The following is a 15150-nucleotide window of genomic DNA, read 5'->3' as shown; positions in this document are numbered from 1 at the left end:
AGAAAAAACACTTAAAACACACTCATAATGGAAGTTATTGGACAGGAGCTGGAGCTTTGTTTCAAGTCAACAATTTTCCTACTTCTTCACTAAATGTTCTACATTGTTGTCCATAGTAACTGACCATATGCTACACATGCAGCAGAAAGACATGTTGGGGAAATCATGGCAGTATTCCTTCAAGGGTGAATGTGGGGCTTTCAATCCGGTGCGTGAAACAAAAGTCATGGTGCCCCTGACTTCCTGGGCTGAGAGAGGGAAGGAAGGAGAGAAGGATTGCTCAGAGGCTGGTGATAAGCTGCATCTGTCCATCATGGGCTGGCTCGGCCTCGGCTGTCTGGCAGGCCTCGGGTGTCCCTGGGCCGATGCAGCCCTCGCTAGTGCCTCTCCTGCCAATGTGGTAATAGGACAGCGGCTGGGCACCGTCACCAAGGTCCGGCATGCTTTTGTGGCACAGCTCATCATTAGCCTCGCTGTGGCTGGAGGAAGAGGAGGGTAAACATTCATCCTCCTCATCCTCCGATCCTTCTGGCGGGTACACAGGCGAGCGCTCGTCCTCCGCAGACGAGTCTCTGAGGTTGGGCATGCTGGTGTACAGCGAGTCTCTGTTATTACTGGGCGACTGCGCGCTCTCCTCTAGCCCCACCTTTTGCCCCCCCTCTTTTTCCTCCTCCTCTCCTCGATCCCCTCGGTCGCTGTGGCAACCGGTGGGCCTGCGGGCGGCCTGCCTGTTGCCATACAGCAGCGAGTGAGTCCGCTGGGGCAGCAGCGGGGCCTCCAGGACGTCCCGGTGGTGCGGGTGCAAAAGAAGCTCTAGCGGGGTCGAGTGGTCAGCGGTAGCGGATGTGGGCAGGGCAGGGGCGTCGGCCACGATGGCATCGTCCTCACTCCCGCTGCTCCCGCCACTGCCCCGGACAGCATGGCGAGGGGCTGCCACCAGAACCCCCCTGTCCCGCCCCCGGGGAGGATGAGGCTGCCCCCCTGCCCCGCCCCCACCCCGCGGCCGCAGGTTGTTGTGCACCAGCTCAGAAATGATCATCTTCTCAAAAGCAGCGTCGTCCAGGCCCAGAGCGCACTCGGCTGGACAGCGCAGCACAGGATCATCACATTCCTCGTCCCGCAGAGAGTAGCTGTTGTTGAAGTTGCCATTGAGCGGCAGCGTGTCCATGGCGCTGACGTCCCGGCTGTTGCTCAAAGAGTGCTGGCCTGCAAACAAGGCACAAAAAAGATGGTCAAGACCCACAAAACTACTACTGCAAACAAAAACAACAACAACAAAAAACATAAGCAATATGCACATTTAAATCAGAAACAAGTAAATAAAAGCATGGAGCACTGTTGAGGACATATAATGTACTTTTTCCTCCTATCTCTGACATCTATGATGATATAGAGTTGCAAAAAACAATCAGCAATTTCTTATTTATGCACCAAATTTATTATCACCCCAGTGGCAAATATGAATAACCAGGCCCGGCATCAGAACTAAATTATGAAAACAGGGGCAGCGCATCCATAGAGAAAAATAAAAACATACTATAAATGACTGTATATCTGTACAGCAGCAATGCCACACCACGCTGTGCTAATCCAGCTGACTTTTCTAATACTTTTAGGTCTCCATGATGATGTTCTCAAATATATAGTGTCACACATTAGTGGTGCTTATGGGAAGTTATCTTATTTTGGGGTTCTTCAGTTCTGGTCCTGGAGGGCCAGTGTCTGGCATGGTTTAATGATTTCTCTCCTTGAAAACACTAACTCATCTGTTAATTGGCAGGTTGATGTAAAAATAAAGGTGCTGAAAAGGGTCTTGAATGGGGTGTCCAATCTGATGTACAGAGGGCCGGTGTGGCTGTAGGTTTTCATTCCAACAAAGTAGTTGTGTGTTCCAGCTTGTTTTGAGTCAAAACTTGAAGCCACACCAGCCCTTTGTGGATAAGACTGGACACCCCTGCCATAGAGTGACTAAACTTAAAGCTGCTAAAAAACCTTTCAAAAGAGACTGTTTAAATAAAAAGAACCTTTTTTTAAAGAATGTTTTCTTAAGAACAATAATATAATGTAATGGTTCTAGAAAGAACCCTTAAATTACGGAGGTTCTTCACACTCACGGATCTCTTTTCAACCACGGTTCTTAAGTGAACAAAAAGTGGTTCTCCTTAGGCATCACTCAAAGAGCCCTTTATGGCTCCTGGTTTTAAGAATGTAGATGCATTTAAGCAGGAGAATCTACAAAACTGTAGACTTGACCTAAAGAACCCTGTTATTCTCTCTCTGGTAAAGCTAGTGCTACTCACAGAACCTGTATAAGCTGCATAATAAACTTGCATCGAATTGGCCATAAATAATGTTTTAGAGATATTTACAGTTCATTGAAAGCACACAATAATAATAATAATAATAATAATAATAATAATAATAATAACAATATTTGTAACTATATTACACTATGTGAAGGCTCTTAACATGTTTAAACATTTTTTCACACTCACAAATTTCTTTTCTGAACATGGTTTGATATGGCAGTGATTCTAAAATCAGACATCAGGAGCCCCCAAACAGTCCACGTTCTTGCCTTGTTCCTATGTTTGGGCTGTCTGGGGGTCTCTGACAAAAGAAAACTGCTGCTTCAGGGAACAAAAAATGGTTATAGCAACAGTTACCAATCCCAGTCCTGGCGACTCCACACTATGCACATTTTTATTCTTTGTCTCATTTAAAAAACCTGAATTAACCCATTAACTAATGAACAAGCTCCTCATGACCTGGGTCAGTTGCATAGAGCAGGAAACACAATAATGTGCAGAATATGGGGTTGTCAGAACTGGGATTGGGAACCTCTGCTCCATGGCATTGCTCAAAGAACCCGTTGAGGCACCTTTATTTTTCAGAGCGTAGTTGGCTATGAAAACAGAGCTGTTGGGGCATCGCTCTCCTGACGCCGGGCCTGCAGCTATTGACTGTTACTTTTCTATAATGTCCTTAACAGTATGTAAATGGGAAAAAGAGCAGCCATTAAACCTTCAAAATGCACACACATAATGCATGTAGTCACATGTAAAAGCAAGCTGCCACTGTAAATGAACATCAGACAGGAAAGAAAAAAATACAAGAGGCAAAGAAGAATGCAAATGGCTCATGAACCACCCAGAGAAGAAATGAAAGCGTTGTCATGATGCACTCACAGCCATCTCAGCCCAGGGACTCCAGTCAACCCAGACCACACACACGCACATATACACACATACATACAGGCTTAAATATACACACAGACACACACACACACACACACACACACACACACACACACACACACACACACATACACACTCTCAGGCAGGCAGGCATGCGGGGTGCGGGCGGGTGAGGTGAGGTGCAACAACTCACTTTGCCACCACTCACATTATGTGTGTCTGCTCAGGCTAGCTGGCCTGAGAACTGCCGGCCGTGCCAAAAGAAAAGTGAAACAACGGCGTTTTTAAAATCGCAGCAATGATAAACAAGTGAGAAACAGCAAAAAGAAAGCTTTCAAACTCTATGGCCCTGAATTCAGTCCATCCAGTTCACTGATGCTTTCAATTTTATGCCTTTACACACTGAAACAACCAACAGTCAAAATCTTATGTTTTTTTCCACCCTTCTTAAACCCCTTGAAACCTTCCTAGTAATAAAGATAAAATAAGAACTTAAAATAGGAAATGATAAAAATGTATCAGTCAGAATTTCCATTTAGTTTCTATATGATTCTATGATTTGTAGAAGTACTATAAAACATGTAATTCATGCGGATCTCACAGTGAGAATCTAAAGTCTGTGCCCACGTGTGAGCTCTTGGCTGGAGTAGCAGTTCACCATATTTGTTTACTGCATCTGTTTTTATCTGCTGCTTTTTATTTTTAAAAAGGTTATTTCTGTACATGTACATGAAATTATTCTATTCCTAAAGGGCCTCCTGGACACAAAATACATTTTCTGGATAAATGACACAAATCTTAAATATAAATAACACATTTAAATCCAAATAATTTGCTCCCTCACGTCCCATAACAAATGAATGGAGAAGAGTACGATCAATAAAACATGGATCCATATGGAGCCGAGTGGAGCAGCCCCCTTTCAGTGCCGTAATTATTACTTCCTTCATTACTCATCACTTAGTTCATTTAATTAACGAGCGCCGGATGGCTGAATTCAGGATGTGGCGTGTGTAAGGCTACAGCAGCAGGCAGTCGCAGCCTCTCTCTCTCTCTCTCTCTCTCTCTGTCTATAACAGCCCCCCTAACAGTCTGGGTGGGTGTTTCAACATCTAGGACCACTTTCTCAGACCCACATTAAGCCTAGACCAGGACCGAGTAGAATTTTATACCTTAGAAGTCCCAGTTACTTCGTCATTTCAGCAGTTTGTCATTTCATGTCGTTTTATTTTTTGTTTGTTTGTTTTTGTTTGGATGGAGGGGAATGTTTGTTATTGCTTGATACTGAAATAAACTGAAAAAAAGCTGAATCAAATTTATTGTTTTCAATTATGCAAAGCAAATTTGCTGAAGACATATATATATATATATATATATATATATATATATATATATATATATATAGTAACTGTACTATTTTATGTGTTTATAAAGTCATAATAAAAGTATAACATTGAATAGTACAATGTACAAATACTACATTTAATTTACATATAAGTGCAACTACAAGTGCAACACCTATAATTATTAATATGACAAATGAACTTTTGAATGACAATGTGAAATTAATTCATTATATAACTAAGGTGTATTCAATGATCTCATTACATTATAAAAATCAATGTATTACGGCAAAAATAACAGTATTAACACTTCATTAACACTTAATTACCCACACATGGTATCATTCTAAAGTAGTACTTATTAAGTAGACAGTTTTTATTAGTATGTGTAAATTAACTTTAAAGAAAGAAAAAAAAGAAGAAGAAATTACCTTTAGTCTTTTTTATTAAACACTCATTAAGAGATAAACATAGAAAATTAGATTATCACTATAAATGTTATGAAATATGTCATCAGATCATTCCTTCTAATCCTCTACGTATCTGTCTGTGTATTTAGGTCAAGTTTAGGTAATAATTTCTATTTAGTTTAACATATTTTATAAAATTAAGCATAAAATTTGCCATATTTTCCCCAATGTATTAGAGCAAATAAACTGTAATTGTGCAGTAAAATGTGTCTTTATTTTCACTTAGAACACCAAGAAAATGTCATTTGACCAGAGATGCCCAAACTTTTGCATGTGAATGCACCTAGATAGATAGATAGATAGATAGATAGATAGATAGATAGATAGATAGATAGATAGATGGACAGACGGATGGACAGATGGATAGATAGATAGATAGATAGATAGATAGATAGATAGATAGATAGATAGATAGATAGATAGATAGATAGATAGATGGACAGACGGATGGACAGACGGATGGACAGACGGATAGATAGATAGATAGATAGATAGATAGATAGATAGATAGATAGATAGATAGATAGATAGATAGATAGATAGATAGATAGATAGATAGATAGAATTAATAAGGCTATTGGACACCTACGTAAGCATTACATTAAATTGACCTAAACCTACATAAACCTTTGTAAAGGCTGTCATAAAGGCTGCCTTGTCCATTTTAGCTGCTGGCATAAAAGGCTTATAGAGGTGCCGTATAGCCTAATGAAAGCTGCCCTTCAGTAAAGTGTTAGCCAGACTTCTAAGGTTAACAATGTAACATCACCAACATCATAATTCAACCCAACCCTAGGCTTAATCCACGTGCGAGAAATTGACCCAAAGTCAGGTAACAATTACAAAGCACACAAAGCAGTGTTTTCAAAAAGATTGAATTTCAAAGTGTCTTATTTATGGACCCTCATGTCTGTGTGATGGAGAATGAAAAAGCAACGTATGGAAGGGAAAAAAAGCAGGAGAAGATGAGAGGAGGAGAGAGAGAGAGAGAGAGAGAGAGGGAGAGGGAGAGAGAGGGAGGAAAGCTGAAAGGGTGAGCGAGGCGCAGGATGAGAAAGCCACACGCTGTATCGACTGCCTGCTCCACTTCACGCCCCGCATAGGATAGGATTTAAGTCGCTCTAATTTGAACAGAAATGGGTGTGAGATTGCAGCAAGGAGGGGTGGGGGTGGGAGGAAAGAAGCAAAAACAAAAAAATCCATCTGTGTTGTAGTGTGACACGCCGCAGTCGAGATAAGAGACGTCTCCTTTGTAGATGGTGAGAAGAAACTAAAAACAGACATCAAATGAGTTCAGCTGAGGGAGGGATGGGGTAAAGGGCTAAGAGTGAGGAAGGAGGGTGGGGGCAGTGAAACATGGCTACTGCCAGGATTATTTTGCACTTGTTTATGCTTCAGCAATCGTTCTAATCCAGACAGGTATTGTCTGGAGAGCATAACGGATGTGTGTAGAACGCAAGTGGACGTGTCACTTCCTACCGCTCATGCCACGCTAGCACTGCGTCACTGCACAAGAGGCCTTCGCCGTGTCCCAGTTAATAAATACTAAACATGATCAAGCATACGCAGTGTGCTCATCTTAATAATGCAAGATTGAGCCTGGCTACTGGGCAAAATATTGAAATACTGCACCGTTTTGTCCTAAAAGGAAGTGATGTTGCTATGCCAACATGCATAATGAATCTGCGGCTTAATAAATACCACCTAATGTCAGCCTCAGATGCTCTGTCTACATGTTTACTGTAGAGTCTGATATCTATCGCACGTTAAGCAAGCCACAACAATTTGTAGTATTTTGGTAGGCCAGCATTTGGTAGGCAACTTCAAGTTCATTCGGCAACACAGCGCCAGTTATCAAAGCCATAAATGATCGATTAAATGCTGTAAAACACATTTCTTTGGAATACTTAACACTTTTAAACTCATTTTTAATGCACAATAGCCAGAATATTTAGGTATACTCCCTTGATTTATTTGATTAATCAAGCTAAACATCTCCCTGTAGCATTTTCTGGAGACTACATTTAAGTTTCCGCTCATCTTTTTGTCTTTTTCATGGCAATTCTGGCTATTTTGCTTGGCCTTCATCCACCTGCAGGGTTGCACCTACAGAATCAACAACCTCTTGCAACAACATAACCCAACCTCAAACTAGGATATAATCGACTAGTTATCAGTAACTGGTGGCAGCTTAGCACATCTGTTGCTGTTCACAGTACTTGTTTTGCATGTTTACATAAAAGTTCCAGTGACTGAGACTGCTTCTCCTTTGGCTTTGAAAAATAGCATTGAAATGCCTTTTGTATGACCATTATTTTCGAAATAGCACCGTGCTCTCTGTTCGCTACATTGGAGAAATGTGGCACACTAATATAGGGAACAGAATGTGTCATGATTTAAATGAAGAGTTTCCTTCACTAAATGGTTTATTCATCATTCTGTGAGGGGTGTCAGATTCCTACACCTAAACACAATTGAAAACCTCCTGCTAATCACCTTGACCATTTAAAGGGTTTAATTAGTGGCTTTATTTACTCTGATACGGCTGCTGACAATCCTCTGAAAAGGACAACTACTCACAGACGAGGGCTCTGATGTGCTAGCCATCATCAACTTATAGACCAGACTATACAAGGTTATTGGCCTATTAGCTAAATATATTGCATTTAGCACAGTCTATATGTAAGACTCTCAGTGGACATATCAGATGTGTACAGGCGCAGTATTGTCCCCACAATTAATTACAGTTATGCTGTGCCTGCTAATCTACTTTATTTGGATGAGAGTGGAGCAGGGTAAAATGTAGAGAAGTAGAGGTTCTCCAGCATGCTTCTCAACAAGAGTATAAAACAGTGGCATCCTAACACCATATTGTAAAGCTGCAGGCTTCAAAAATGGTGGACTATTGTAAAGTGGTAGACTTCAAACATAGTTAACTATCGTAAACTGACAAATTACAAAACGTACTGTACTCTTGTAAAGTGGTGGATTTCAAACAAAGTGCATTTTTTGAAAAGTAGAGGTTTTCCAAAATAATGCACTTGCAAAATAGCTGACTTTAGAAAAAGTGCACTATTGTAAAGTAGTGGACTTCCAAAATAGTGCACTATTGTGATATGTCAGACTTCAAAAAAAAAAAGGTTTTCTATTGTAAAGTGGTAAACTTCAAAAATAGTTCACTGTTGTCACCATTTGCTTGCACACGGGGGCTTGGACTTGGATTTTTTTCTGTAAAGCTGCTTTGTAACAATGCTGGTTATAAAAATTGCTGTATAAATAAACTTTGACTTGATATATTGTAAAATAGTAGTCTTTAAAAGTAGTTTGCTACTGTATATTGTAAAGTGCCAGACTTCAAAAGTAGTGTACGACTGTAAAGTAGTGGATATCAAAAGTAGTGTATTTCTATAAAGAGACGGATTTCTAAAGCAGTCTTCTACTGTAAAGTGGCTGAGTTCAAAGTAATGTTCTACTGTAAAGTGATGGATTTCAAATATAGTGTACTATTGAAAAGTTGTAGATTTCAAAATCAGCTGCTATTGTAAACAAGTATGCTTTAAAAATAGCTCACTGTTGTCGTCATTGGCTTGCACATTGGAGCGTGGACCCAGATTTTTTTTCTCTCTAAAGTTGCTTCAATGTCGGTTGTAAAAAGTGCTGTACAAGTAAACTTTCACTTGACTTATTGTAAAGCAGCAGTCTTTAAAAGCAGTTTGCTATTGTAAAGTAAGTGACTTCTAATTTAATGCACTACTATAAAGTGGCAGCCTATCAAAATAGTGCATTATATAGTGAACAGGTTGAGGCTTCAGATAAAGCAATTTATTCAATTGTTATGTACCGTTTTATTGTGACCACACCCTTCACACTCTGGAGTCTAGTGCATGAGTGCAGTGGGTAAATGCTACATTTCCATTTTGTTCAGGCCTCTGTGAGCTACTGCAGAGGCCATTAACGTGCTAGCGAGTTGGGCTTTGAGCACGCATGCGTGGAAGCCTTCCTCAGGTTGCTTTGAGTACAAGCTCTGGGGAGATGTGGCTGGAATTCCAACAGCAGCCCCTCTCCCCCACCCTCACATACTCTGCCGCACAAAAAAACCTTGAAGTGCTTGCGTTACTCCTTAAGCACTGCGGGCTATGATAACTGGTTAGCAGGCAGCTTAAACACACATACCGACACAAAGTGTTCGCTCAGGCATGAAATACTGGGGTCTGTCTTGAGTTCATGAGAATGGACCAACAACACATCAGCATTCAAATATTTGCACAATGATCACTGGACACAATATGCTTCAAAAATCTGTGATGTTGAGCTGAGAGGCCAACTGTTAGATTATTGCAAGAAGGCGTTCAGCTTTTTCTTTCTGGAGTGTTTCGAGATCAAAGATTTGAAAGTCAAAGGCACCTATTTATTTTGCAGCCTGCATTTGAAATGACTTGAAATAACATGAAAGTGGTTTAATCAAATATAATGAGTGACTCAAACATAGTGAATGAAACTCTTGTCTGATTAGCACACTAACAGCAGCAGCGCTTTGCCACCTGCTAGTTTCTCTGACAGGGCGAGCCCCTCTTATCTCTGCCTGTGATTCCTCTCTGGGACCGCTGAACTGCCGAAATTGCTCGGGCCCCATACTGAGCTAACACGAGCGTTCGAGGACTATTGCTCATTTCTTGTGTGTCGTCGGTGACGTTCAGAAGAACGCGGTGAGGCTGGATGTGCTCCTTTGCGACGTCTACTGCCTAAGTGCCCTGTGTACACGGCTGTAAGTCAAAAGTTTGGGGACACCCATGTTTCGCAGATCGTTGTAATACACGGCTACCATGCTTTCTTTGGATTGCCGCAACATATCAAAGGCGAGGGAAGTTTGTTCTCACATGTGAAAGTATTTGTGACAGTGCTGGCGATGGTTTCTGATCGGTTTGGAAGTTTGGAATTACTCTTCAAAATATTGAGGTTGATTTGGTGGCTGACAAGTGAATAAAGTGAATCTAATATGTTAGTTTAGCACAAACAGTTCATAAGAATCTGTAAAAAAACTGCTTTATGGTGAATAGTGTGCAACATTTAAAAATGCACTGTTCACTGTTATTATTGTATATAAAACTGATAATAACTTTAATGGCAGTCTATGTTCTTTATTCCTTCTTCCTTAATATATTAAAGTATGTCATCATGTCATCTTGCAAATATTGATCTAAGCAGTTTTATATATATATATATATATATATATATAATAATGATAAATAAACATTAGATGATGCACCTAAAGGATTAAACAAAATCTCAGCAGACAGAGAGCCACTAGCATCCTCCTGATCCCTGCAGTCAATTTTTCATAGATCAGACAGCATAGAGCATGTTGATGGCATGCAGACTAAATAATTCTGTCATGGCATGAACTCATCTGAAATAAAGGCACAAAGTTAATTTGGTAGGCTTTAGCATGCTTGTTTTTCGTCCCCTGGGAGTGCATTAAAGACTGAAGTGAGTGACAGCAGCCATTGAGCAGCGTGAACGCTCCATCACACGGTGAAAAATAGCCCTGTCTGTCCTTGTGAGAAAAATTCATGCCAGCCTATATGCATATCTTATTTTCAGAGCGGTGATTAGCTTCATGCCTGTCCGTGACAAGTGACGTGATGGAAAGTGTTTTATGAAACGTACACAGATGCATCCTGCTTCTTTTGTCTCTTTCTTCTTTTTTCCTTTCATGTGTCCTTTCTGTTTGCAATCTAAATGCAAAGAGCCCAGAGGAGTGCTCTTAATTACAAATACGCAACATTCCGCATGTCCGAAAAACTCTGAAACGCCCGCCACATAATCGCCGTCTGTCAGGACTCACTAACATCCATTCTCTCCATATGACCTCCTTTACTTTCCTCCCATCTATCTCTTCATTTCTCTCTCCCTCCATCATTTCATCCTGAGACGCCGCCAGATGCGACTGTCAGGTTAGCGTCGGCTGATGGAACATTTCAGCGTCAGTTAAAGCTGTTTCTTTCTGCTGGGTTTTTGAGGGAAGGCCGAGCTCTATGCAGAACCCCCCCTCCCCCAGGTGAATGCCAGTCACGGCTCCGCTACGGCCACGGGAACAATGCAAGGCGGCAAGAGAAAAATAACAGCCCATCTGTGCATTAGCATGAGCATGGAGTGGCAATTGCAGCACGACATGAAAAAAGAAAAAGTGACTGCAGTTCAGAATCACGGCGGGATGATCAAAGCAAAACTGAACGTTTCACTTTATATATGTAAATATATCCCATTTCTTTCTTAAACAATAGTAGCTGCTAGAATTGTGCATCAACCAAATACTGTATCTCCTTGCAGTTGTTCTGATTGCTACTTCAGTGACTGTTATACTCATAGATGCTAGGCTAAATGCTAATATGTCATAGTATGTTACTTACTGTGTTATGTTTTGTATTTATTTCTAAGTCTTTTGCATTTATTGCACTGTATTGCAATATATATATTATATAATTTTTTATATAGATTATATATAATCTGTAACTACCATATAATATGCAAAAAAACAAAGAAATTGACAAAAATTTTAACACTGCATATATATATATATATATGCAGTGTTAAAATTTTTGTCAATTTTTTTGTTTTTTTTGCATATTACATGGTAGTTACAGATTAATTACTCATTTATAACCTTAAGCATTATAACTATTTTTTTTCCAAGAACTAGAGGACAAACAAAAGAACGTGAGGAAATGGGACTGTGGAATGGGGCCCATGCATCATTTTCCTAAAATAAAAATTCTACCAGCCTCCAAAGATAAACTTCAAAGGAAGCAAACACAAGATGATGAAGAGGAAGGCAAAAAAAAAAAAACTCCTGCAACAAAACCTGCAATGCTGTTCATGATCCACAAGAAAAAAATAAATAAAGCAAAAACAAAATAAAACCCAGTACAGTTCAGTTGAGAAAGCCAAGAGTTTTGTTCCAACCCCACATAAGCAGGAAGCCACAAAGAACCCCACCCAGACCCCCTTAACACGCATACACACAGCACGACAGCATCGCTTCCATGCAGAAAGAGGAGAGCGTGGGGCACCTGGTGAGTGGAAGACGGGCGGGGAGGGTGTGTTACACACGATGGTTTCAGCCAGGAGGTTATTATAGGGGTTATTAGTGTCGTGTGCTCGGAGGAGGGGGTTAGTTAACAGATAGTTGCCAGTCATTCCTGCAGGAAGAAAGAAAGAGGAGGAGAGGGAGGGAGGAGGACGAAAAGAGAAAGGTGGGAAAAAAGAGAAGGAATTATAAAAGGGAAGGAATTCTTAGATAGCAATATAAAGTGCCCGTCCGCCCACGCAGTCAGGATTAAACAGCAATTCCAAAAGTGTTTTCCTGCCAACATCTAATTATAAAGCAGGATTATATTTGATCTACCAAGAATAAAATGATGACTAGAATAAACAGGCACACATGAATGTTGAACCACAGACTACTGCAGACTATCAATACAAATTTCAGTGTTGTGCACAGTGTGCAGGCTACATGACACTTACATAAGCTCATCATGACAACAGACATGAACCCACATTAGCATTTCTGATTCCTACAGGGGTCGTTCGCTATAAAGACTGCTTTTGTCAGCGTTGATGTCAATGTGACATGAAACCTATGTTGAGTGACATCAACATTGGGTTGTGTCATGGCATTTTTGGGGTCAAATGTCATACGTTATAACAGCTGATTTTGTGTATCACAGTGATGTAACGCTCATGATGTGTCATAAATCTTAAACATTAAGGATTACAAAATGCTCACGTTGGTTCAACCAGCCTGGCAAGCATCGTCATTTCACACCAGAAAGCGTCAAGATTCAAGGAAACTGGTGCATGAGCCTAAACATTCAGTTTACAGGTTGTGTGCATGCAGTATAAAGAAAAAAACAAACAAAACACTGTCAAAGTACTGTAAAATGTAATGGTAAACACCATTGGTCAATGTTTTTATAGTTTAAATGCATGTAAATAAACCACACATATGCTGTTTTTTTAGTAATGCTGTTGTTAATTAGGAGCCATAGATGCAAAATCATAAAAACAAATGATCACCTTTATTTCACAGATGTGTTTATTTTCATAGTTTTTATTGTTGTTATTAAGGTAAAACACCCTATCAGAATGACTAGATGAATTAATGAAACTGTGGAATTATAGTAAAAGACAGTATTTCAATAGAAATAGAATGACTGTAATTTTACAGATTTTTGCCACCACTAACGGGTTTTGTCTGCCGCTCCTACTGCTTTTTTTTAGTGTGGAAAAACGAAAATGCCCTTTATGTTTCCACGCATATACATGAGGGAAGGCCGCACAAACATTTGAGCAACTGGCTGGTTTTGTTTTAATTTTCATCTGCTTTTTAAAAGCAAACGTAAATTTGCATTAGGGTGTCAAAAGATGCGTTTTTCTTTATTTAACTGTCTTCATTTAACAACAGCTGCACACACAATGGTTAGATGCAGGCGCACGCCTGAAACACAAGCTGAGCCAGTGTTTACCTTCAAAATAACACTGTTTAAGCTCTAAGGACTAGATGTAAATACGTGAGAAGACGCAGCACAAAATATGTAGCCACAAAACCTTAAAATGTAGTGAGTGGGCGGGGCTTTGCGCAGTTTGAACATTAAATTCAGCTGCATTGTGAACGAATATTGTAAACGCACATTTCTGCGGTGGGCTTGGTCTCGTACTTCTGACCCATTGTGTTGTTTTCACTGATATATTTGTGCATTATTTTTAGAGCTTCAAGTATGTCAAGGTCAACACAGAGGGAATACATGTTCATGATGGGATCCTGTTGATGTAAGTAAAGTAAATTGACCGCAGATGATGATGACCATGTTCCTGTTCTTCACACGCTTACAGTGATAAACACCTGCTATTGAGAAAACATGTCCTCTATAAAGGAATGGCAACGTTTAAGCAGAATGGCTTCAAGGCCCGATCAGAAACAGAGCCAATAGCAGCACAGCTGTCTCAGAGACTGTGATAAATACGCACATTACTGCTACATTTGCAACGTGTTTAAGCATTATTAAAAAGCTGAATTCAAAAACTCTGCCAATTGCGGCGATTCTTGGCTTGGAGGCGAGGACACAATCTATCATAATTGTGATTTAAAGGCTGCATATCGTACATTTTTGTTTTGTTTAGGCTCATGTACCAAAAACAGTCATAAATCATTTTCACATGATCGTTTTCCAACCTCTCTTTATCCCTTAGAATTTAACAGGCTGTTTTTATCACTGTGCCTTTTGGACTAAATTATGTAAATGACCTCTGCTGTAATTGGCTGCTCTGTGTCATATATTGAAAAAGCACTCTTCATGACTTTTACATAAAGGGTCGGGTTTGAATTGCTTAGGCTTAACAGGTTTTTCATGACATCACAAAATTCAAAACAAACTGTTTTTGCTGCTGAGTTTCAACACACGGACATAATTTCAAATTATGAATGTTATATTACATCTATATATCATCACTGTCCAAAACAAGTTTCTCAAAAATAACTTTACAGGAGACGGCAAATTAAAGTAAATTAATGTTACATACAATTATTACAAGCAATTAAGCAGCTTTTCTATTGGTTCATACATAATTACTTTTTAACACAATGTATTGAGCAGCCGCTGAAGTCAAATTCAGTACAAAACTAAAAATCGCCAAAAATCCACAAATGTTTTTTTGTTTGTTTGTTTGTTTGTCTGTTTTTTGACACCAACAAAATACATTCTTAAAAAGCTGGTTCTTCTAGGATCCTTTAGTAAAGGCAATGGTTCTATATGTGCACTAAACATTTTTTTGAACACATAAATGGTTCTTTGCATCTTGGTTCTTTAAAGAACCCCTACAAACAATTCTAGGTAGAACCAAAGAAGGTTCCACTATGGTTAAGATTCAAAGAACCTTTCTCCTTTATTTTGCTAAGAGTGTACTCTTTTATTTCAAAAACGTTTAATATAAATGATCATTTTAAATGGACGGACAAAAGATTAGTTTGTTTGTTTTTGCATGCACTAACATTGTCAAGGTGGTGTCAACATGATTAATCTCTTAAACTCTAATCTCTTATTATGTAATCTCTGAATATGGCATTACTAAGTTTGACAGACG

At 39.7% G+C, this 15150-nt stretch overlaps 1 protein-coding gene across 8 annotated transcripts in view; it reads right to left on the bottom strand.

Annotated features, from left to right (window-relative positions):
- The window catches only part of LOC108436868 (adhesion G protein-coupled receptor L2-like), a 172879-nt gene that overhangs the window by 2461 nt on the left and 155268 nt on the right, over positions 1-15150 (bottom strand). For 3 of the 8 annotated variants that reach the window (XM_037547748.1, XM_017713589.2, XM_037547750.1), the window contains 2 exons: positions 12081-12209; positions 281-1206 (listed from right to left, as the gene is read on the bottom strand). In XM_037547748.1, coding sequence (XP_037403645.1) covers positions 281-1206; positions 12081-12209 — 1055 coding nt within the window. Of the gene's footprint in view, positions 1207-3390; positions 3442-12080; positions 12210-15150 lie in introns of all 8 variants that reach the window. The other 5 variants (XM_017713590.2, XM_017713591.2, XM_037547743.1 and 2 more) reach the window with 5 other exon arrangements.

The sequence above is a fragment of the Pygocentrus nattereri genome, chromosome 2, assembly GCF_015220715.1.
Source record: "Pygocentrus nattereri isolate fPygNat1 chromosome 2, fPygNat1.pri, whole genome shotgun sequence".
NCBI classification, from domain to species: Eukaryota; Metazoa; Chordata; class Actinopteri; order Characiformes; family Serrasalmidae; genus Pygocentrus; species Pygocentrus nattereri.
The sequence above is the reverse complement of the archived record's forward strand: the minus strand, read 5'-3'. Positions and strand labels throughout refer to the sequence as shown.